The sequence below is a fragment of the Musca domestica genome, unplaced genomic scaffold (genome assembly GCF_030504385.1).
Source record: "Musca domestica strain aabys unplaced genomic scaffold, Musca_domestica.polishedcontigs.V.1.1 50, whole genome shotgun sequence".
NCBI lineage: Eukaryota > Metazoa > Arthropoda > Insecta > Diptera > Muscidae > Musca > Musca domestica.
This window is the reverse complement of record NW_026712347.1, coordinates 2351356-2376988: the sequence shown is the minus strand read 5'-3', so window position 1 is coordinate 2376988 and position 25633 is coordinate 2351356. Positions and strand designations below refer to the sequence as shown.

The 25633-nt window shown below is 37.2% G+C and overlaps 1 protein-coding gene across 5 annotated transcripts in view; it reads left to right on the top strand.

Annotated features, from left to right (window-relative positions):
• Nucleotides 1–9193, top strand: part of LOC101896245 (activated Cdc42 kinase Ack) — a 37443-nt gene extending 28250 nt beyond the window's left edge. For all 5 annotated transcript variants that reach the window (XM_059128399.1, XM_059128397.1, XM_059128398.1 and 2 more), the window contains 5 exons: nucleotides 540–1037; nucleotides 1100–1770; nucleotides 1830–2873; nucleotides 3901–5220; nucleotides 7955–9193. In XM_059128399.1, coding sequence (XP_058984382.1) covers nucleotides 582–1037; nucleotides 1100–1770; nucleotides 1830–2873; nucleotides 3901–5220; nucleotides 7955–8054 — 3591 coding nt within the window. In that variant the 5' untranslated portion in view covers nucleotides 540–581 and the 3' untranslated portion in view covers nucleotides 8055–9193. The remainder of the gene's footprint in view (nucleotides 1–539; nucleotides 1038–1099; nucleotides 1771–1829; nucleotides 2874–3900; nucleotides 5221–7954) is intronic.
• The last annotated feature ends 16440 nt before the right edge of the window (nucleotides 9194–25633 follow it).

Sequence of the window (25633 nt, the reverse complement as noted above, 5' to 3'; positions counted from 1 at the left end):
TTTTTAATAAACAAATTAAAAACTATTTTTGTTATTTATTTATTTTTTTCGATATTCGTTTTTGTGCACGTTTCCATTTAGTGTTTATTTTCATTTGCCTGTTATTAGTCGTTATGTCTTGGTGTGGTTTTTTGTTTACATTTTTGGTGTTGTTGCTTTATTGATTTGATTTGTAGGTCATTCAAAAAAAAACCAAAACCCCCATTTTGGAGCTTTGCAAGTGGTTGTTTACAAAAGTAGACAAGTCTCAGCTTTGAAACCTATTTCTCTGCCATTAAGAGAGAAAGAGACACATAAACGGGTATTGCATAATTTAAATTATAATTATATATATATATATACCATAATTATGGTGAACCTCTCTCACATGGATAAGAGAGTGGGGTTTCTCTTGTGCGCTTTGCATGATACTCTTTCAATGGTTTCATTTTACTTCATCAAAACAAACATTTTTCAACAAAGACAAAATTAGAATTTTTAATTAATTTTAATTTATTAATTGATGTATAGTAATGAATTCATTTCCTCTTTTCTTTCAGGTTTTGTTTTTTACATTTTAAAATAGTCACTGCACCACCACCATGTCTTCTGCTAGTCATCTAGACAGTGTCTCAGACACCGAATGGTTAGAAGATCTCCTCAAAGAAGTTCAACTGGAACAGTTCCTAGAACGGATACGAGATGATTTGCAAGTATCAAGACTGGCACATTTCGATTATGTCCAAGCGGAGGATTTGGAACGTTGCGGTTTGGGTAAACCGGCCATTAGACGTCTCATGGAGGCAGTGCGTAAGAAAAAAGCCCAACAATGGCGTAAAAATATTCTATCCAAGCTAATTGGTGGCGGTAAACAGCCATCGTCGAAAAAGTCTTCGAATACCAATAACAAAGAACAACAAAATACTCAACTCACCTGTCTGATACATGAAAAGGACATAACGCTGCACCAAAAACTGGGTGATGGATCATTTGGAGTGGTGCGTAAGGGCGAGTGGCTAACAGCTCCCAATGGCAAAACCTTGCCGGTGGCAGTTAAGGTAAGATGAAATGGTTTCCAAACTAAATTCCTTCACTAAAAACGTTCCCCTTTTTGCTGCAGGTCCTAAAGGCCGACAATCTAACCCAGCCAGGCATCATCGAGGATTTCTTTCGAGAGGTCCAGGCCATGCATGCCCTGGATCATTCAAATTTGGTGCGTTTGTATGGTGTGGTGCTATCCCAACCCATGATGATGATAACAGAATTGGCCGAGAGAGGCTCCCTATTGGATACGCTGCGTAAACAACTCAAACACACACCCCTTACCACAATATGGAATTGGTCGGTACAAATTGCCACTGGCATGGCCTATTTGGAGCAGAAACGTTTTCTGCATCGCGATTTGGCATGTCGCAATGTGCTCTTGGCCTCAGGAAATAAAATTAAAATTGGTGATTTCGGGTTAATGCGTGCCCTACCCCAAGAGGATGATTGCTACGTTATGTCGGAGCATAAAAAAGTTCCTTTTCCTTGGTGTGCCCCAGAATCTTTACGGTTTCGACAATTCTCCCATGCCTCAGATACCTGGATGTTTGGTGTTACGCTCTGGGAAATGTTTACATTTGGTGAAGATCCATGGGTGGGCCTGAATGGTTCACAGATTCTACGTAAAATTGACCGGGAAGGTGAACGGCTACATCATCCCGATGCCTGTCCACCAGATGTCTATGAATTGATGTTGCAATGTTGGGATAAGACACCAGCGGAAAGACCCACCTTTGCAGCCATCAAGTGAGTGACAATTTTATATTTTCCCCAGTAAAACCATTTTAAATTTCCATCTTTTTCAGAGAATTTTTGGTTGGTGTCTCACCCCAGGTGGTTAAGGCTGCCAAGGCCTTTAACGAATCGAATCGTTTGGCCATTGAGGCCGGCGATAGCATTGCCATTATTGATGGCCGACCCGAATTGAAACTGATCAAAGGACAAAACCAAAGAACATTTGATATTGGCATATTCCCGCGTCATATTCTAGAGAAAAGCAAACCCACTAACAGCGATCTCATACGCCACAACCACGAAAGTCTTCGGGCCACTGGCCACTCAGGTTCACCGTTTGGTTTTTGTTGGGGTGGTGCTGGCACTATGGCCACCAGTGCAAGTGATATGCATGCAGAAAGGGCTCGCAAGACCAACTCGTTGCAGGCTCATTCCATGCAACAACTCCATCATGCCAAAGAACGAAAGTCAGTGGTGAATAAACAGTTCTCCTATAATAAATTGGTTAATGAAAGGGCTGCGGAAATGCAACGCTATCAACAGCAGCAGCAGAAAGGTGGCAATAAGAAAAAGGGTCCACAAAGGCCTCCACCACCCCAGCAACAACAACAGCAGCAGCAACAGGAAGGTTTACTCATTGATATTTCCCCTGAATTTGGTGGTGTCGGGCCACCGCAACAGGGTCCCCTATTGCATTTGGGTGAAAGTGCCTCAATGCATGTCGACAGTTCATTTTGTATACTCGATGCACCCATTGATGTTCCTACCGAGGGAGAGGGTGAATTTTTGGATAATGACAACACATCTGTAATGCCTCACACACCCACAATGCCGTCGCAAATGCAAACGCAAACACAATTTGAATTTGCTGGTGCTTCCCCATCGCGTTTGCAACCGCCACCCTATCAAATGCCACCCACCTACTCAAATACATTGGAATTTTGCCAGCAGCAACAGCAACGTGGAAATGATCCATTTGACACAAGTAAAATCAATGTAAATGGCAGTCCGACACAACAGGTAGCTGGAGGAGGAACGACAAATGATGATATTAATGCTTTATACTCGAATGTAATGAAAATGCAGCAGCCAGCGCAACAGGATACGCCGTTGAGGTAACTAGAAATGATAGCGTAAATTGGAAGATCTTTTGGTATCCATGAGAATGATTATGGGCTATCCCTGGTGACCATAAGACCACTTGATGGCATTTCTAGGGCCTAATATTCTTTTATTTCACATTTTGCTCCTTGTGAAGTTGAGTAATGGTTTGATTCGGAGGTCTTTGGTCCACTTTTCTTCGTTCAAAGAAGACAAAGAAGGGGATGATTTTAGCAAACCAATGGATGATCATGGAATGTCTGATGAAGTAGATGTCTGTAGCTAGTTTTCGATTTCCTACTCAATTCCCATTCCTACGTAAAGGTTGGTCGCCCCCTCGGTCGGGGGTGAGGAAAGAGAGGCGTGGGAAAGTTCGACAAGAAATATCGTTAGTTCATCTACCAAATAGCCTATGTCTCCCGTTAAATAGCGCGGGGTAGTGTTCAATTGTACTACCTCTTCTTGTCAGAATGGAGCATGTTCGTCCTTTCGATATTACCGGTAAGATGGCCAGTGCCATATTTTGCCTGCTTCCTCGATGAGAGGCTGTCTCAATAGCTTATAGGTGGATTGACAGTCTCATCGAACGGTAGATCAATGACTTGAAACCGCCTGAAGTTAATTCATCAGCATCGAACATTTCATTCCCTACTTTGGAGCTATACACTGGGACCCAACAAAGCATTATAAATTCACCTATTTCCAGGTCGGTCAAGAAAGGTCCTTGTTCTTTTAGTCTTCCATAAGACCATTGATGGTCTATAAAACATCCATGTGATATTGAGGAGTTTTGTGGTACAGTCTTCTAAAGGGCTGTTCTTCAAGAGCTTTTTAACTTATGGTATCTAATATATCTTGGTCTTCTATAATACATTTTGGATTTCCTAAGTACCTTTATAGAGTCTTTTAATAGGGTTTTTAATATGACAGACCATTTGGAATTTGTAACCCCTTTTACCTTTTCACAATTTCTGTACTACTCGTATTTTTTCCAATATAAATTTCTTTCTAACCCATGTCTATTTTGTTTCTTGCTTTCAGAAAAACTTCCCTGCAAAATTCCAATTCAAATTACAACAGTCCAGCTGCACGAAAAAGCCTCTTCGGTGGTGGTGGTGTATCCAATGCCACAACAGCTTCCAATATTTCCATTACAGGCAACAAAGAAAATATACCACAACTAACAAACGACTCAGCGACACAACAAAATCTTCCAAGTCTAAGACAATATGAGGCGCTGCAGTCACAGCAAGCCACGGCAATTTCCGCCGCAGAAGATTCAGCTCTTCAGAAAAACCTAAGCACCCTTTCACTGGAAAAACAAACCACAATCCAAACTACGGTCAACGATGCACAAGTGGTTTTGGATAAAAATTTCATTGCCGAACTGGAAAAGGATATGTATTCGAATAAGGGTCACAATGATTTTGAACGCAACACAACCCAAATGTATTCCAACAAGGAAGCCGTCTATGCCAATAAACAAAATTTAACACCACTTAAAAATTCCTCCAACTCCCTGTCGAATAACTCAAGTCCCTCTTCGAATAATGGTGCTTCACCGAAAATGCACAATGCCGAGCGCCAAAGTCAATATGCTGCCAGTTCATTTTATGCCAGCAATCAGGACTTGCAAAAACAAAATAATTTAGATAATGCCTCGGCTGCATCCAATGTATCCAACACTCAAAGTGTTGTTAATCGTATCTGGTATGAACGGGTTGCCAATCCCTCAGAGTATTATGCCCAACCCACAGCCGAAAATATTTACTCCAATCAGGGAATTTATCAAGCCACTCCTGCCGCTGCCACAACCAACCCCACAGATGCCAATCATAGTTTTGTGGCAATTTCTAATCGTGTTGTCCCGCCCAAAAACGCAAATCAAGTCTACGCCTCATCTGCATCAATTTATGGTAGTGTAACGGGTCCAGGTGTTTACGATACCGTCGCTCCCACACCCTCAACTTATTATGGACAGGTGCCACTCAGCCATATGGGGGCGAATGGACAAATCTATGCCAATGGCAGTGGCCAACCGGCAATTTATGATGAAGTTGCTGGTGATGATTACCTTAGACCTCATCGACCTGCCCCACTGGCTCCACCCCAGCTATCGGCCCAACAAATTCAACGTCGTTTGGAAAAGCTGAAGCGCCAACAAGAAGCCCAAATGGAAGGTAGCACTAATTTATATGCCCCAATACCATCCGAATTCGAGAGGGAACAACAAAAACTGCAGCAAATGATGCAGGATCTTGGTCCAAATGCTCAGGAAATCGATGTGCGCAATGCATTGCGTGCCGCCAGTGGTGATACAACATTGGCCATTCGCCACTACAAAATCGATCAGTTGTCAAGGTAAGAAATTTATAGGTTATTTCTTGGAGATTTAAGAAGATTTATATTTAGTTTTTGTCGAAGCAAATAGGTATTGCCAAAGCTTGTTTTAGTAGGGCACACCGATGTACTGAATAAATGACAGATAAGACTGATAAATTGTTTCAAGCTAGTTTTTCGTATAGAGATCTGGAAAAGATATTCTTTTTCGATAGAAAATGGCACTCGAAATCTTTAGGAGACTTTTTTGTGGGTCTTAGCAGTAATTGGATAAATCTGATTTATTAAAATCTCCTACCAGTTTCGGAAATAGTGTCCCGCTTTAGGAAACTCCCTGTTCCATTTTACAGGATTTTTCCACGTACGCAATGTTGCTGTGGTACAACCTTGTAAACAGTTACGCTGATGATCAACAACTGGATGTTTTAGTTTGATTTTAGAATACATAGCTATACGGAGTCGGCAACGACTCTCGATTTAATGGCACTTGAAGTTATAGCTTTAAAAGCCAACTGACTATCGATATATATAGTCACTGGCCCTGCTACGCTATTGTAAAGTTTCCTTACCATTTTGGCAGTCTTCTTGATGACAAGAGTCTTCTTCTGAAACACGCTACAATTGCCGTAAAGTTTATGAGAGTCTTTTAATTGGACACGGACAGAATACGCCAGCTCATTTACCCTCATTAGTATTCGGACCGTCTGTGTATATTGCCAGACCATCCAGAGATATTCATTTAATTGACTTTATAGCAATTGGATAGGGGAAAGTAAAGCCTTAAGACTCTTCCCTGCTGGCGTCAAAGCAGAAATCCGTTTTTATGCCACTTGACCACTGGTCTTGTTATACTATTGCAAAGATTTCTTACCATTTTCGCTGCTTGTTTCTTTGCAAGAATCTCCACCTGAGCATTATTCCAATTGTCATTAGGTTTATATGCGCCCTAATAATTGGAATCGGGCAGAATACGCCAACACTGGTGTCTTCATACATGTTGGAACCGTATGTGTATATGACCAGATCGTCCATAGATGGTTCACTTATCTGACTTATTCGCAACTGCATAGCTTCTTCTTATGATGGTAAGGAGCAAAGCCCCAAGAGTCGTTGATACTGGAGACAAAACTGGAATCGACTTGCATGACTCTCTTTGTTAGGATTTATGCGTGGTTTTAGTAGCGGGACTATCCGGCCCATTTTTCATGCTTCAGGAGCGATGTGGGTTGTTAGCGACAGGTTGAGGACTTTTGATATATATTCAACTCCCGGAGTATCCAGCTGAGATTCAAATCAAACTCTGTCCTAGCTTACGAATGACATTTGCAACATCACCCATCTCAAACTGTCAGTATGCCCTTTTTCCCAGGGTTTGAGAGCGATTTAACCGTTAACGGCAGCTTGCTCATATTGGTTCCAGTGTTGCAACCCTTTAGATGGTCTATCGACTTTTTCCTCATATGTTCCTGTACCAATCGGTTGACCTCCCCTGTCAATTAATATAGCTCCTCCTTTAAGGCTCATACGTTAGCACCTTTGCATCTGCTGGGAAATTCCGTTAAAGGCTGCAGTTGTGATTATGTTTTTCGAGAAAAAATTCTGCTACCTGAATATCAAGAGGGTTAAGTAGTTCAATGAAGCGACGGTTGGAGAAGTCTCTGAATTCTGTCTAATGAACTTTTCCATTGTTCAGGAAAGTATGGCATTCAGAGTATATGAAATTGAGTTATTTTCTTATCTAGCCGATAATGAGGAAATGGTCCGATCCAAGAGAAATTAGGGGTTACCAAGTCACTCACTGCGGTTCTAGTGAACGTTGACACTCGCCTCTTATTCGGGTGGAGATGTCCTCATTTACCGTGTGTAACAATTGATCTTCTTTGCCAGTGCTGATCCCCTCAGGTCATTACCTCGGTCGGTAGGCCATAACTAATGGTGGACATTATTAACGGACAGGATAAAGACATAAAGCATCTTGGCAGTTCCACATTTGACTACTACCACCATACATTCATGTGCGTTTTACTAGAGACTAGCAGCTCCAGCGATATAGGACTGTATGGAACAGAATGATGTAACAGGAACGCTAATATCGCCCACATCCACTTCGAATGTGATCCTTTTTCAATACGTTGTAATTATAACAACGCTTTAGGCTGCAATTGCCAAAAATAGTGCATAATCCGAAATAGGAACAGCTTAACAGCACCTGACACCCACATACCTGATAGGTACACCTGGGCCCTTATCCATCCACCTTTGTGCGGCATAACTTTCTATACCGACGGTTCAAAGATGGAATGCGGAACGGGAGCTAGTGTCTTCTGTGACACTCTTAATGTTTGCAAATCCCACAAGCTTAGAAACGACTGTAGCGTATTCCAGGCGGATATTTTTGCAGGCGAATTGGCTAGGCTAGGGTCCAAATAAACTACCATTGAAGTTGAGGACTCGGTCAAACCACCCCTATGTCACTTTCTACAGGTAATTCATAGACACTTCTCTGAGAGAATTAAAAAAAATGGCTGAACGAAAGGGGATGCAACATCTCAAAAAGAATTTGGTCCACTCTCTCGGAGAAGAGAAAAAAGTCGCTGCTGTCATTGTCGAAACCTGTCTTAAAACTTTTGGTGGGTATCATCACAGTTACTACTGATTCAGTTAAAAATTGAGGCAAAAACTTCTAAAAATCGAATTTTCATGTTACAGTTATTCATATTTAAATAACTTTTTTTAATTTCAATATATTTTTTAGATTGGGCCTTGCGAATCGTTCACTTTGCGAGCAGGCATTACAAAAAACTGGTTGGAGTTTGGAATTGGCAGCAGCTGTTTTATTGGAATCCACCACGTAAATTGTCATAGTCTTAAACCTTGATGCATCCAAAATAAAATATGGTCACCGACACAAGCATACACATCATACCATTCCACTGTCCCTATATGAGAAAGAAAAGTATTAAGTTAAATTAAAATGAAAAGAATTTAAAACTTCCCCCCACTAATTTTGTGATCGAACAGTACAATACGATTTATCAACAAAGGAGATATATATGAAATACTGATTACTAAAAAAAGATACTTTAGTTACTAGAAGAAGAATTTTCAGTTATTGTGTTGTAAATGATTCAACCGTCCCAGCTGTAGATAGAAAAAAATAATTATGTATTTGTTTTGTACCAAATGTGAACAATAACATATATTATATTCATCCCGAAATGTATGTCATCCTTTGCCATCAATGCCTGAACATTGTCTCCCCATAGAAACAAAATCGATACTATATTTTAGTCTATTATTTGAATGCTTGCTTTTAATCACTGTAAATATAAGTATTTTATATTATAAAAATTTAATTTTAAATTTTGCACTTCATCACAAAACAAGACAAACAAACCAGTTATGGCCCCTTAAAGTAGTGGTAGATATTCTTTGCAAACCGAAACTATCTTTATTTGGCCTTTAGTTTTAAGTTTGTTTTTCTATTGAATTACAAATTATATTTTGTACGTTTATTCTTTTTGTTAGTTTTTAATTTAAATCACATTAAAATTTTATGCTTATTTTCTTAATTTTATGAATTTTGCCCATCAATCCCCCCACTCCCTTTGCATTTCTTTTATTGCCTGTAATGCAAATTTATCGAATAGCATCAATCTATGTAATATAAATGAGATTTAGTAATTAGATGAGATAATTTTGTAAGGTATTGTAATCTGCTAATAGATATTTCGTAAATATATAAAAATAAATGTTTATATATATATATATGACAACAAATTGATATTATCCCGAAGTGTAACAACAAAACAACCTACTATATAACCCTGTATGTACTACTCTGTTGTTATTAACTGCTGAAAATTTGTTATGCCACAACACAACACAACCCAAAACACAACATGAATGTTAAACAAATGCTAACTAATGATCAAATTATATGTGAACAATAACAACATTTTGAAAATAAAACAATATTATGTTTAAAAAGAAACAGATTTTATTTTATTTATTTTATACGAAGAGTAGTGGGCCAATAAGTCTCATATTCATATAAGATGCATGGTAGAAATATTGAGATATACAAAAATATCTGTATTATTATGAGAGTAATAATTATTCAAAATATTGAAATTTTTTTAAGGAAGGTCCAGAAGAAGTGAGCGTATTTTAGTTTTATCTTACCTAAGGCTAATTCAAAATAAATAAAAAAGTTGCTAGTTCGGCCGGTCGAACTTTGAATACCCTGTGGTACAAATTTGGCAATTTTCAAAAAAAAAAATAAATAAAATCCATTAAAAATTCTGTTAACATCTTAAAAATACCGAATGTGGCCGTATATTAGGGTCTATACGACGACGTGGACCTGCATAGGCAACTTTTGTCATAAGCTATTAGAATATTCAAATGCGAAACTTGAAAAAACCTGTTTATAATGTAGCTGAAATCATCAAAATAACGAATATAGGGAGGTACTATGTGGGTTATAAAATGAGGACCTGAACAGACAATTTTTTTGGCATAGGCTTTAGTATCCATTACGAACTTCAAATACAAAATTTGAAACAATTCCGGTAAATAATGCCCTTAAAATCATCAAAATACCGAATATCCAGGGTACCGTTATATGGGGAAGACGTGGACCTGCAGAGACAATTTTCTATCATAGGCTGTAGCATCTATTACGAACTTCAAATGCGAAAGTGGAAACAATTCCGGTAAATAATGTCGCTAAAATCATCAAAATACCGAATATCGGGGGGTACTGTTATATGAGGGCTATACGAACACGTGGACCTGCACAGACAATTTTCTATTATAGGCTGTAGTATTCATTACGAACCTCAAATACCAAATTTAAAATAGTTCCGGTAAATTATGTCGCTAAAATCATTAAAATACCGAATATCGGGGGTTCCGATATATGGGGGCTATACGAAGACAGGGACCTGCACAGACAATTTTCTGTCATAGGCTGTAGTATTTATTAAGAACTTCAAATACCAAATTTGAAAAAATTCTGGTAAATAATGTCTCTAAAATCATCAAAATACCCTATATCGGGAGGCAAAAACTCCATGGAAAAGAGCTGGGGGCTGAAGCCGTATATCATCAAATGGTGATATGAGTCAAATGTCCGTCCGATTGTGACCTATAGATGTTTATTTTGGTGGCACTCTCTAGGGAAACATTGACAAAGTCCAAAGAGTGGAATCTCTATTAACTACAGGTGCACTTGGGAGCACACCTCAGTCTGCTTTGGACACCCTATTTAACTTTAAGCTCTTAAGTATATTTGAAGAGGAACAAGCAGCAAGATGTGTTCTGAGGCTCAATGAGCTTGGTCATCGGCGGCCAATCATTTGGACATTCCGTTTTTTTAGGTATGTGGAGTATGTGGAGAATATAGAGGGTCGGATTTTGAACGGTGACTATATATCACCTAAGCTAGACTTCGAAACTCTGTACATCCACTTACCTATCAGGGACATTTGTACCCCAAATTCTCCACCTTTCAGTTGTATAGCTATCTATGCCGATGATTCTAAGATGGAAAGTGGAACCGGTACTGGTGTTTTCTGCGAAAGCCTAAATATTCGGAATTCATTCAAACTCTATAAAGACTGTAGCATATTCCAAACCGAGATCTTTGCTGACAGGAAAGTCGTAGAATTGCTGATGAATAGAACAGTTGAGCTGAACGGACGGGTGACTATATATGTCGATAGTCAAGCGAATCTGAAAACGCTAAATTCATCCACAATCAAATCTATGGCAGCTCTGGAATGAGGGATTGCTGGTAAAAACTGAAGTGCTTTATCAAGCTGAGTTGGGTCCCTGGCCACAGCAATATCTCAGGCAATAAGGTAAGCATCTGAAAGATTGAGAGCTCGGTGAAGCCACTCTTCTCTCAGATAAATATTAGTCTGGGAAATTTTAACATAACGCATCCAGGAAATTTTGTCCGGTGATACTCGAAAAGAGATCTCATAATTCACTTCCATATGGGAAGTCTGACCTAAAATTTGTAGTAGGTGTAATCAGAGGTCATTGTTATATCAGGGCCACGGCTTAAAGTTAGGGGGGAAAGGGTGGGGGTTACGATACTGACTACTGCAGGCTTTCCCAAGACTAGGATGAGATAGAAACTGCGGAGTACTTACTCTGTCATTGTCCAAATCTTTTTGCTGTCAAACAGGGTCTTACGGGTAAGCAAATTCTGCACGACCTATCTTCACTCTCCGATATTCAGCCAACAGTAATTCATTAGTTAGATAGAACACTAAATTGGCTAAAGACAACACGGCACTATCTCCTTACGTTTCTACTGCCTTTTCCCTTGTCTCTAAATTCGGATGATCACAATGGACAAGCAGGACTCCGAGTAGAGTGGATGCTTAAGCCAAGGCGCATCCTCTAACCTTACCTAGGAGGTGCCGGAGGTGCCACATCTACGAACTGGATCTAAATTCTGATAAATAATATTACGATGTACCAAGTTTGGATGAAATCAGATATTCTCTTCGAGACAGATATTGCTAGATCAACTTCAAATGCCCTGAAATGGATTAAGTCCAAAGCGACCTATGATCCAGAACCGTTATCTCGACGAGGCACATTTTGATATATACCCTCCGTAGCCATCTGACTGATGAATTACTGAGGCTTAGTGTATAAGTAAAGAATCATTAATAACTTTCTATGGCGTAGGGTATTAAAAAGAAATTTTATATTTCACACACTTTCCATACTTCACATGATGTAAAATTTCCATTCACTACTTAAATATGCTTACCCCTATTTGTAAGAAATTATCAAAACGGTGGGTGATCACTATTGAGATCAATATCCCACGGTTAAGAAAATAGGTTTTAATGTTTACTAACGACACTTCTTTCACCCATCAACTCACTCGATTATTCATTGATAATTTCTAATTACATGGTCATCTAACTGGGCAGACAAAAAAAAAAACAACAACAACAGCATTTGGCAAAATGTTTTCCGAAAGCATGTTTGTTTCTTAAGAACGAACGAACCCTATTGAAATTGGAGATAATCGGTAAAAATTTAGATATAGCTCCCATATATATCTTCGTCCGATATGCCTTTTATTGTGCACCAAACGTGTAATATCAGCCCGAATAGTATGGAATTTTGCACATACAACCAAATTAGGCCTGAAAATAAGTATGCCAAATTTTATCGAAATCGGTTCAGATATAGCTATAGCTCCCATATATATTGTTCATCCGATTTATTGTATTTGTTACCCACAGCCGTAATATGCACTCCGTAACAACGATATCGAGATCGGTTCAGATTTGGATATAGTTCCCATATATATTTTTATCCGATTTCAAATTAATTTCGCACCAAATGGGTATTGCCCAAGTCCGAATTTAAAAGATACGAATGCTTCGGCATATTTAGTCCTTTGAATTTTAAATTATAATTATAATCACAGCCTGTATGATTGAATTCTCCCATAAAAACTTTTAATTATTAAGTGGAGCTCAACTAAATTAGCAAAGTGGTGTAGGGTATTATAAAATCGGCCCCGCCCGACTTTAGGACTTTCTTTACTGGTTTTAATATATGTTACATTAATCATTTAATGAAGAAACACCTTGTTGGAAAGAAATACATCAGAAATTGGATAGATCACATGTTTCGGTAAATTATTTGGTTACTCTCACGCAAGGCAAAGAACCAGCTCCAATGAATTTAGAATAATAACTTCCCCCACAAAATCTGAAATCGGGGTCCGGTATTGTTCAAACTTATTAGATTTTCTCCTGAAATCTCCTCACAATTTTCAATTCGGATATTTGGTGTTTTAATGATTTTAGCAATTTTTTTACCGGAATTTTAAAATAATTGCGTATTCGTATTTAAAGTTCGTAATGAGTACTACATCCTATGCCAAAAAATTGCTAATGCATGATTCGTATAGCCCCCATATAGCGATACCCCCCGGTATTCGCTATTTTGTTGATTTTAGAGGTTTTGAGGTTTAAAAATACCTCCTTTTCGGTAATGAAATATTTTAGGGTAAATAAATATTTTTATGGGAGTCACCTCATCAATCACAATCAGGATTTTAGTACTTGTGCTTGTAATGGACGACTGCTGATCCACCTTCACCCACCCCTGTATATTAATTATAACTGACGTAGGATATTTTTTTATTTTGCTAAATATCTCTCATTATCTACCCATTTGGAAGATGAATTTAATATGTAACTCAATTAAGACGTCTAGAAATATTTCCCAAAAGCCAGGTGAAATGAAAAACTGCAATAAAGTTCAGACTGCTGTCATTTCTAAGCCATTCGTCCGATAGCTGTTAAAATTATTCCAGTGACAACTCATTATATTGTTTACAAGCGTACAAAAGCATTTTGGTGAGAATTTTCCAGAAAAAAAATTATTCGTGATGGAATTCGAGCGTGATAGTGTGATTTCTTTATATTTAGCAGGAAACCCAAAAGTGGCTATCATTAGAGCACTTCAGCATTTAAATGTGAATAAATCTTTTGTGTCTCGTACCATCGCTCATTACCGTGATAATGGTAGCGTAGCCCGACGTCAAGAAAGTGGACGGAATAAAACAGCAACATCAGCAGAAATGGTTCGAAAAGTAAAGAAACGACTTGATCGAAACCCGCGTCGCAGTGGCCGAAAAATGGCTCGTGACCTGAACATATCGCAATATTTCATTCGGCAAATATTAAAAAATGATCTCGGGGTAAAGCCATTGAAATTCCAAAAAGTACAAGAACTTACACCGCAAGAGAGAAAATAGACTCAAAAGAGCTAAAGACTTACTTTGCTTGCCCGAAAGTTGCCGAATTTGGTTTTCTAAAATGAGAAAACATTCGTTGTCCAGCAGTTTTTAAACAAACAAAATGATCGTGTTTACCTGCCAAAGAGGTCAGCTGAAAATGTGCACCTTCGTTCGGCCACCAGAACTCAAGCGCCGGCCATGGTGATGGTGTGGGCCGCCATAACAGCCGATGGTCGCTCTCCGCTCGTATAATCGACTGCAAATAAATGCCGAATATTTTTGCGAAAATATTCTGGAGGGTGTAATAAAGCCTTGGACGCAAACATTTTGGCCGCCACAGACCTTGGACATTCCAACAGGACTCTACACTCAGCACGCGCCACCCAAGAATGGTTACAAAATGAGGTTCCTCGCTTCATTTCCAGCGCACAATGGGCACCAAAACCTCAGAATACAAATCCGTTAGACTATTGTGTCTGGAGTATTTTGGAAAGCAAGATTGACACTAAAAATACCAAAGTGTCGATTACCTCAAGCAAGCGCTTCGCCGGGAATGAACCAAAATACCGCAGAGCAACATTCGGGCAGCGTGTGACGGTTTTATTGGCCTTTGAAGGCCATAATTCGTGCCAAAGGTGACCAATTCGAACAAATCTAAACTTATTCTAAAACTTGATGCTATTTCCGACATTTTTTGCTTTCATTCAATAGAATTAAAAAAATGTAAAAATTATGGTGTTTGTCTTTGATGCAGTTTTTTTATCTCACCCTGTATATATATGTATGGGAGCTATATCCAAATCTGATGCGATCTCGATAGAATTTGACAGAGCTATTTTTAGCTCCATTAGTTATCTGGTACAAAATATAATTTTGTGGAGTGCAGATTACGCATTGGAGCTATAGCTACATCTGAACCGATTTTCTCCAAATTTGATGCACTTGTTTCTAGATTGAATGTCTGATGTACCAAAATTCAGGTGATTTAGACTAATATTGCTCATTTGGTGCACAATTAACCCGAATTCGGTTGAAGATATAAATGGGAGCTATATCTAAATTTGAAGCGATTCTTACTAATTTTAATAGGGTTCATCCTTGGGCCAAACAAATGTTGGTTGGAAAATTTCCTCTCAATCGGATAATAAATGCGACCTGTATTTTGTTCACAAAAATACATTCATACATACGGACAAACGGACTGACATCTATAAATCGACTCAGAAAATGATTCAATGAAGATCCTCAAAAGTAACTATGGGACTGTCACGCTCCCTTCTCCATGTTACAAACAAATGCTCAAAAACATAATGCCCTTGCCACCATGTGATGTAGGATATAAAGAGTTAGCACTATTAACGATAAAGTTTTGAAATTTCAATCCTGTCCCAATGGCAATTCAATTAAGATTCAAGGTAAGACCACTTTTTGGTATGATGAATTTTGGTGGTTTCTGCATTAATTGCCAACAAACTCAACGGAAATTCAATATTTCAGGTTCTTTATGGGTAGATTTACTAATGTGTACGACAAGTTCTAGATGGTAATAAATTTGGTATTGAGTAAAGGGATAGGGCTGAAATCCTCAAATTTGATATTGAGGTCTCCGTAGGTATCTGGAATTGAGGTATGGAGGTGGTTTTGGAAATTTGTACGGTAATTGTACGAAAAGTACTAAATTTGGTATTTGACGAAGGAATAGAGCTGAAATCCTGAAATTTGATACAGATGTCACTATTAGTGTCTGTGGAGTAGGACAGGTGATTTTGGATATGCCAGCTATAATTGCAGTAAATTTGCTAAGGGGGGAAATGAAAGAGCTGGAATTAACTATTTTGATCTGTTGGTATCTGGAATTAATATATATGAAGGTGGTTTTGAAAATATGTATTATAATTCTACGAAAAGTACTAAATGGTACGAATTTTTGATCACTATTGGTATCGACGGCGGAGAGATGTAGACTGTTTTGGTATTGGGTGAAGGGATATAACTTCAGAAATTTAGTAGTTAGGTCACCTTTGGTTTCAAGGGTTTAATATGGACATGCTGATATAAATATTACAACGTGCCAGATTTGGACTATTTCGACTACTTCCTATACTTTATATGAGATATATGCAAAAGAGAATTGGATGCTTTTTTCGCTGTCATTGAGCGTTTTGTTTTTCAAAATCTTGAACCCTATGTGGGGAGGTTCCAGAAGAAATGGTTCGATCTACATCATAACAGATCGTGTGTTGAAGAAATTATTGAGATGTACCAAGTCTGAATGGAATCGGATGTTAATTTCCCGTTTTATGAGTCTCATGCATACTCAAAATTATTGGGGGAGGTACCAGAAGGAGTGGACCAAAGTATTTCATCTTCACACCAGACCTTGGGTTTATAAAAATATTGTGATGTGTGTAACTTGAAGAGAACCGGTTGCTTATTTCGAATTGTATGATCTTTTTTATTATTCAAAACGTTGACCATTTGTGGGGGAGGTACCAGAAGGAATGGTCCTATCTCTAGCGCCTTAAAAACAGATCTTGTGTTGATGGAAATATTGATATGTGCCAAGTCTGAATGGAATCTGATGTTAATATCGTGTTACATGAGCTTCGTGAATATTCAGAATGTTGACCCTTTGTGGGGGAGGTACCAGAAGGAGTGGGCCGATTTATTTTCACACCAGACCTTGGGTTAGTAAAAATATTGTGATGTGTGTAATTTGACGACAATCGGACACTTTTATAAGAGTTATAATTATTCAAAATTTTGAACCTTTGTGGGGGGAGGGACTGGATGGACTGGACCGATATTGTCCATTTTTGCACCTGGTATAGCACTGACTTAGGATTTGCAAAGTTGGAGCTAAATCGGATTATGCTTTCTCTTTCTGTGCAGTAAATTATTATCTTTGAAAATGTTGACATTTTGTGGGGGAAATACCAGAAGTCGGATACTCTTGCCCATAAGTCAAGTTTTAAATTCGATTTTACTTATTATTTTATTCTTAAAATTTTAAAACTTATTTTTTCGAACATAAATTTCAGTTAAAATGTTGTTGTTACACCGAAAGAAAAACCACTTTTTTTAAGAAGTTCATAGACCCTACGCAGCAGACAATTACTTGGCTGGCTATCAAGTCAAGTCATTCATGTCAAAAGCGTTTATGATTTAAGTGAGTTTTGTTTGACTTGATGTTGGGTTTTCGGCTCCCAAGAAAGAGGCTGATGCCGGGCCACAAACATGAATGTTCGTGCGTGTGCTAAATTTGTTGTAAAGGCGCTTGAACGGCACTGCAATTCCATGGAATCAAACACGCAAAATCATTGTTGCTAGATTTTTCAGAGAGCAGCAGCAGCAGCAGTTGAAAATATTTTTGATTGGTGCAGCTTTGGCAATTTTCATTTGCCATGCCATGGCGATGCATCGATCTAGACGCTGGGCTCCCATGTGTGTTCGAGATTGTTGTGTAGGTTGTGGATTTTCATGTAATGTATGTTTGTACGAAACAAAATCTCCTAAAAGATACCTACCGCCAATACTTTTATAGTCAGCCGAACATGATTGAAACAAGAAAATTGACCTAAATTTTTTGGCCAGAAATAAATACCACACAGACATGCAACTGCAACAAAAAAGAGATTTTTTTTATTATTATTAAACTTACAAATGCCTGTCTATGAACATACATATTTATATCGATTGCAAGTTGCTTTTTTTTGTAATCAAAATCAAATATATATTTGTTAACATGTGTGTGTGTGTGAAATACCAATCTATATATAGGTAAATAAATGCATGTACCTAAGTTTTTCTTTTCGTTTCGTTTTATTTTCTTGAATTTTGTTAATGAATGCCGGTGTTCGAAGGGGGTACTGGCTGGCTTCGATTTTGGGCTCTTAACTGCTGTACGCAATCGTTTCGTGTCGGCTGCACCAGCACTTTTGCGCCAACAACTGCTCCCATTATCCGTTTCAATAAAACAAGCCACATCTGGTTTTTCCTTTTTGTTGCAACCTTTTTCCTCTTTGGGGGCAACAACGACAACAAAATCTTGTCGCCATTAGACAAATTCATTTGAACACTTTTTGGAGTTGTTGTTTTTTGCTCTAGACTGTTCTTTTGAAAAACTTTTGAGTATTTTGAGATTGAAAAGTGGTTGGTAACGTTTTGAGAAAATTAAAGAATTACATCAACGCTTTATTGGAAAAGTACTCGTGATGTTTAAGATTTTCGTTTTTATAAAAGTGTAGGAAGATAGGACAGTTTTTTGTCCTATGACAAAATGACAAGTAAAAAAGTATCGGTCGGTTTTGCGTCAGATGGTTACCTTCAGCCAATGTTCGATTATTTTAAAATATTTTGATTTCTGCTATGAATTTTAAAACTATTGACGCTCTATGGAGTGGGTTTGGAAAGAATGGGTCAATATTGTCCATTTCGTATCGGACCCAAATAAATAAGATATAAATATTATTATATATATTAGAAAATCGAACATTTATATCCAATTTATGGGAAATCATAAATAAAAGTATTACAAATTTTGTCCCTATTGTGGGTGAGGTACCAGAAGGGGTTCGCAGATATATAGCATCTTCACAACAGACATTATGTTAGCAAAAATGTTTGTATGTGTGAAATTTGAAGAGAGTTGGATGCTTATTTCGCTTTGTGAAATTTGCAGACAATCGGACTCTTACATCATATTTTTTAAGAATTATAATTATTAAAAATTTTGACCCTTTGTGGTACTTGACGGAGGAGACCAATATTATCCATTTTGGCACGAGACCTAGAACTGACGCAAATATTAGAATTTGCAAAATTAGAGCAAAATTAGATTATTGCTTCCCTTTCTGTGCAGAAAATATTATTTTTTGCAAATTTCGACCATTTGTGGGTACAAGAAGGAGTAGACCGATTTTGCCCATATTAAAACCAGTCCTTGGGTTAATATAAATATTGGGGTGTGTGACAATCGGACTCTTATATCACATTTTATATCACATTGTGGGGGAAGTACCCGAAGGAGTGAACCGATATTGCCCATCTCCTAACTCGTTCTAAGTTTGACGAAAATATCAGGATGTACCAAGTTTGGACCAAATCAGATAATCCCTTCGTGAGTTATCGTGCGCACCAGCCAGACAGACGGACGGACATAGCTAGATCGACTCCAAATTTTCTGAAACGGATTTGGTCCAAAGAGACCTAGGGTCTAAAACTGTTATTTCGACTAGACACGTTTTGACCGTATCAAATGATATATACCCTATCTAGCCATATGGCTGAGGGTATAATGAGGCATTCTACATATAAAACGTACAGAGCAACCGATATTGTCCAAATGCAACATTTCAGTCAACAATAGGTTTTTATACCCTCAGTCATATGGCTACAGAGGGTATATATCATTTGAAACGCCCAAAACACGCCTCATCGAAACAACGGTCCCTTAGGGCATTTTGCCGTTTCAGGACATTTGGAGTCGATCTAGCGATGTCCGTCTGTTTGTCTGTCTGGCTGTTGCGCACGATAACTCTCGAAGGAAGTACTTGATATGTTTCCAACTTGGTACATTGTAATGTTATTATAAAACTTAGATCGAGTTCGGAAATGGGCAATATCGTTCCACTCCTTCTGGTACCTCCCCCACAAAACGTGGAAATTTCCAAAAAAATATTTTGTTGCACATAAAGAAAAAGGATAATCCGATTTTGCCCCAACTTTGTAAATCCTAATATTTGCATTAGTGCTAGGTCAGGTGAAAATGGATAGTATCGGTCCACTCCATCAAGTACCTACCCCACAAAGGGCCAACATTTTGAAAATTTATAACTCTTATAAAATGTGATTTAAGTGTTCGATTGTCTTCAAATTACACATATCACAGTATTTCAATTAAACCAAGCTCTGGTGTGAAAATAGGATATATTGATCCACTCCCTCTGGTATCTCCCCCACAAAAGGGTCAACATTTTGAATATCCTTGAAGCTCATAAAACGCGAAATGAACATACGATTTCATTCAGACTTGGTACATCTCAACATTTTTATCAACACAATAGCTATTATAAAGATGGTAGAGATCGGACCATTTCTTCTGGTACCTCCCTCACAAAGGGTTAAAAATTTTGAAAAGCAAAACGCTCAAAGAAAGCTTCAAATTCTGAAGTTAGAATTTTGAAATCTTCGAAAAGGGTCACTCTTGGTCCGAAGGTTTCCGATAAGGATGGGTTTTCAGAAATTCGTACTAGAATGATACGAAAAATACTAAAAGTTACTACATATGGTAACGGTACGACAACCCAGTAGAGTTAGAACTCTCAAATTTGGAATGAGAGTCACTGGATGAACCAACATTTACATTTGGTTGCATTATGTATCATGTGAACAGTTAGAGCTAAAAAAAAATTAAATTTGGTTTGGAAATCAAAGTTAAGGAATAGGGTCGATGTAAGGAGGTAGTTTTGGTTTGTATATCATTTGGTGCAATTTTTATTTGGATCCACGGATGAGCTACAATCCTGAAATTTAAGTGTAGGATTAAGATATGTAGGCAGTTTTTGAAATAAGTACTTATGTGCACATAAAGTACTAAATTTGGTACAATTTCGATCTGGGTTAGCCGATAGAGCTGGAATACTGAAATTTGAAAATAAGATTACTATCGTAATGTTGAGCTGGACTTATGTGTACTAAATGGTATTAAGTTTGTTACAATTTAAATTTTGGGATAATCGATCCTAAAATTGGGAAATAAGATTTCAATTAGATTATATGATTAAGGTATGGTTGTGATTTTGGGAATTTGGAGTGTAGGATTGGAATATGTAGGATGTTTAGGAAATTCGTACCTATGTGTACTTCATTTGGTAGTATTTGGATTTGTGGGAACCGATAGGACTGAAATGCTTAATATTGTTATTAGGATTACTGTTGCAGTGAATGATTGGTGTTTGTGCTAAATGGTACTAAATTTGGTGCAATTTTTAATCAGGTCAACCGATAGGACTGTAAAAAATTAGAACTAATGCCATGTTTACGTTAGAACTTTTTGCAGGGTTAACTCACTTCAAGATGATTTATTTGAAGTATAAGTAATGGATATGACAATTTTAATCCAAATCCCGTGGGTTAACCCATTTATATGTAAACGTACCATAAGATTACTGTTGGAGTATAGAATTGGGAATTGTAGGAACTTCTGGAAATACTTATGATCCAAATTTGGTACAAATTGGATTTGAGTCAACATATAGAGTTGGAGTCCTGAAATTTGGAATCATTTTTGGAAATATGTACTACAAGGGTACAAAGGGTAATAAATGGTACATAATTTAGTATTGATTGTACGGATAGGTTATATTTCTGAGTTTTGGTGTTGAGGTCAGCATTGGTGTGTAGTGTTAAGATATGAATGTGGTTTTGAAAATGAATTCTAATGTGAAGGAAAAGTACGAAGTGGTAATAACTAGAATACATTAGGAACAAAATTACAAGAATTCTTATTTTAGCTTGGAAATATCCTAGACATATGGAAAAGGTTTTCGAAATTTGTACTATATTTGTACGAAATGTACTAAACGCTACAATATTTGGTATTGGGTGAAGAAATAGAGCTGAAATCATGAAATTTGATATTTAGATTATTAATGGTATATGTGATTGAGATTTGGATTGGAAATGCATTCTATATTTGTACGAAAAGTACTAAATGTTACTAAAATGAGTATTTGGTGAAGGAATAGAGATGTAATTCTGAAATTTGCTATAAAGGTCACTGTTGTTGTCTGTGGTTAAAATAATGGAGGAGGTTTGGGAAATGTGTACTATAATAGTTCGAAAAACACTAAGTGGTACTAAATTGGGTATTGGATGAAGGGATATAGCTGGAATTCCGAAATTTGATATTGAGGTCACTGTTGGTATATGGAATTGGGATATGGACATGTTTTTTGGAAATGTGTACTATAATTGTGCGTACTAAATAGTACTAAATTTGGAATTGAGTGAAGGGATAGAACTAGAATCCTGAAATTTTCTATATATGTCACAGTTGATGTTTGAGATTAAGATATGGAGGTGGTTTTAGACTTTGTTACTAAATTGGAGATTGAGTGAAGGGAATTTAAAATATGGAAATTCGGGTGGTTTTGGGAAATTTGTACTATGATTGTACAAAAAGTACTAACTGAAATCTTAAAATTTGTTATGGATGCCACTATTGGTTTCTAGGGCTTACAAAGTTTTCGGTAGAAACTCACACGTAAAAGAGCAGCCGGTCCAAACTTTTAATAGCCTCCACCAATTGGAAGAAATTTGAAAATTTTCAAAAATTCTTAATTCTTAAAAATATCGCTTAAATGAAAACCATTATATGGGGGCTTTACGAGGACGTGGATATGCATAAGTATTTTTTTTGTCATATGTTGAAGGTACCGTTATATATTGCGTAGACAATTTTTCTCATTACGAACTTCAAATACGATTTTTGAAACAATTCCGGTTCATAATGTCTCTAAAATCATAAATATACCGAATATTACGAGGTACTTAACCTGCCTACAAGCAAAATACACACGTGTGCAACATTTTAGCCTTCCATCTCAATTTGCTCGAAAGATAACGTGATTCCAACAGACAGACAGACGGACATCGATAAATTTAAATGTTGGAGGATATACCCAATATAAACCCATATTTGTGACGGGTAGCTTTTCTACATATGCATAGAGGTGTAGTGTAATGTATAGTCGGTCCTACTCAACTTTTGTCCTTTCCTCACTAGTTTCTCGTTCTCGTGTGGCGAAACATTGTATGTATAGGCACACGTTTTGGTATAGCCCCCAAACATAACGTACCTCCCGATATTCGGTATTTTGATGATTTTTGCAACATTTCTCCTCAAATTTGTCTGAAAAATGGTATTTTTGGGTCATAATGGGTTCTAAATCATATGCAAAACATTGTATGTATAGGTCCACGTTGTTGTATAGCCCCATATAACTATACCTCCCGATATTCGGTATTTTGATGATTTTTGCCACATTTTTCCTCGAATGTGTCTTAAAATTAGTATTTGTGGGTCAAAATGGGTTCTAGCTCGTGTGGTGAAAAATTATATAATGATGTCTGCCGATATTCGATATTTTGATAAAAATGAAATGCATTGAATATTTAGTTCCACGTTTTCCTACAGTGCACATATAACGATACCCACCGATATTCGGTATTTTGATAATCCTAGTCACATTTACCCACATAATTGTTTCATATTTGGCTTTTTAGAAGATTTGATAAATGACAATCCTTGAAGTATAAATTTGCCTATAGAGGTTCCCGTTTTGGTATGGCCCCATATAACGACCTCACTCACTTTATGATTTTTGATAATTTAAACAGTATTATCCAAACGGTCTTACTGTTATATGAAATTAAAAGTGAAACACGCTTGAATTCAGATACTTTAATATAAAAATGTTTCCTTTACCCTAAGGTGGAGGGTGTTAAAAGTTCGGCTCGGCCAAACCTAATGTATTTTTACTTTTTTTTTTGTCATTGAATTTTGCAATATTATCAAACACATGCCACATCCATAAAACATAGATTACGAACATTAATTGAAAGGTGTTTTCAGCGCCAAGACCAAAAATCTATCTATGACGCGTTGTTGCAACTGTGTTTCTAAGTAAGTTATGTGCCAATAGATTTTTTTATGGTATTCTTTGGAATCAGTTTCATTTGAGTAAAAGTAAAACTAATCTAAGCAAATAAATAATTTTTCAACTGGGACATTGGCATGCATACAAATTCTAGAAATAGTTTGATTCAAATTTTTAGAATTGATATAAAACACTTGAATTCAAGGCTGTGAAGAACATTTGAATACATTTTTTTCTACCTAGCTACTAGATAAAAATTCCTAACCCCAGAATGTCATTTGAATGTGGGGACAAAACACACCAAAAGCATAACAATTGGCGAAAAACTATTGTTTAAATTTGCACCCATTTGAAAAATACCCAAAACGACTGGTCTAAATTAAATGGAGACATTCACGACACTATAAAAAATACACACAAAAAATATTCAAATTTGTCCAAAAAAATTTCAAACACGAATTTTTGCAAATTTTTTGGCATTACTTCCTCATTTGGGCAGGGCGCACGTGTGCTGGAACATCGAAGCGAAGTGGAAAGAAATAAAATAATAATAACAAATACCTCATCCTCTATATCTCTATTTGGCTGTATTGCATCCGCCTTCAAATGAATAGTTTAAATTGCAAACAACAATAACAACATGTTGTCTGCCTGCCTGGCTGGCTGGCTGGGAGATATTCAAAAATTGTTGACATCAAATCAGGCATGAACTCTACACGGCTGCAACCATAACTGTGATGACTGACTTCTTTGTCTTGCAGAAAAAAATGAATTTCCAAATGAAATTTTGCAAAGCCAATGAATGGTACCCTCTCACTCTCACTCTCTTACTCCTTCTCCATCTCCCTGCTCATATTTACATTTAATGCGAAAGTAACTTCAAACTATTATGTTGCTGTTGCAACCTTTACCCAAGAGAAGGGGCAGGGAGAGGGAGAAAGAGGGCTTGCAATGTGTAGTAACATGTTACAGCATTTTACAACTATTGTATTATGGGCCAACATTAATAAAAAGACTTGTTATTGCTGTTGTTAATGCCGAACCGAAAACGAAAGTATTGCACTAATCCATAATGTCCAGTTGCAAGTGGCCCATTTGTCCATTGCGGGCCCAGCAAGCAATGCAGCAGTTATCCATATCATTGCTGTACAATGTCCATAAAAAAGTGTTCCCATTTGGTGCATTTAATGGTGCACTGTGTGTGTGTCTGTCTGTCGGTCTATGTGAATTCCAAACAATAAAACTGGACTGTTTGTTGCAGTGCTTTATTCGAACCAACCAACTTGTGGCAATATTTTATTGCCTTTCTTTTTTATTTCTGAACAGCAATCGATGCCAGTATAGGCGTCCACCACTCAATCCAAAACCTAAATACCTTTGTAGGTCTGTTGCACATTATTCAATCAATTTGGTTATGTTGCTGTCCGGCAATGTGCAACTTGTTGCAGTCGCAGTTCCAGCGAAGTTTTAATTGTTCGTTATGTGACCAGTCATGGAAATTCGACACAAATAAATGAGCCCGTAATTGGTTGGTGGCGAAAATCGAAATGGAAATTGTAATAGGCAAAAACGACATAGTAAAAGTATGTCCCAATCAATTAAATGCATTATTTTAAACACAACACAACATTGAGAAGTAATTGTAAATAGCTTGGCGGGATCATAATTTTATATATTTCTCAATAAAGAAAGACTTATAATATAACTATAAAATTCTGAAATTTAAAACAATTAAAAAAGCTGTTAGTTTGGCCGGGCCGAACTTCGAATACCCTCCACAATTTGGTAAAAATTTGACAATTTTCAAAAAAATAAAATCCGTTACAAATTATGTTAAAATCTTAAAAATACCGAATGTAGCCGTATATTAGGGTCTATACGACGACGTGGACCTGCATAGGCAACCTTTGTCATAAGACATTACAATATTCAAATGCGAAACATGAAAAAATCTGTTTATAATGTAGCTTAAATCATCAAA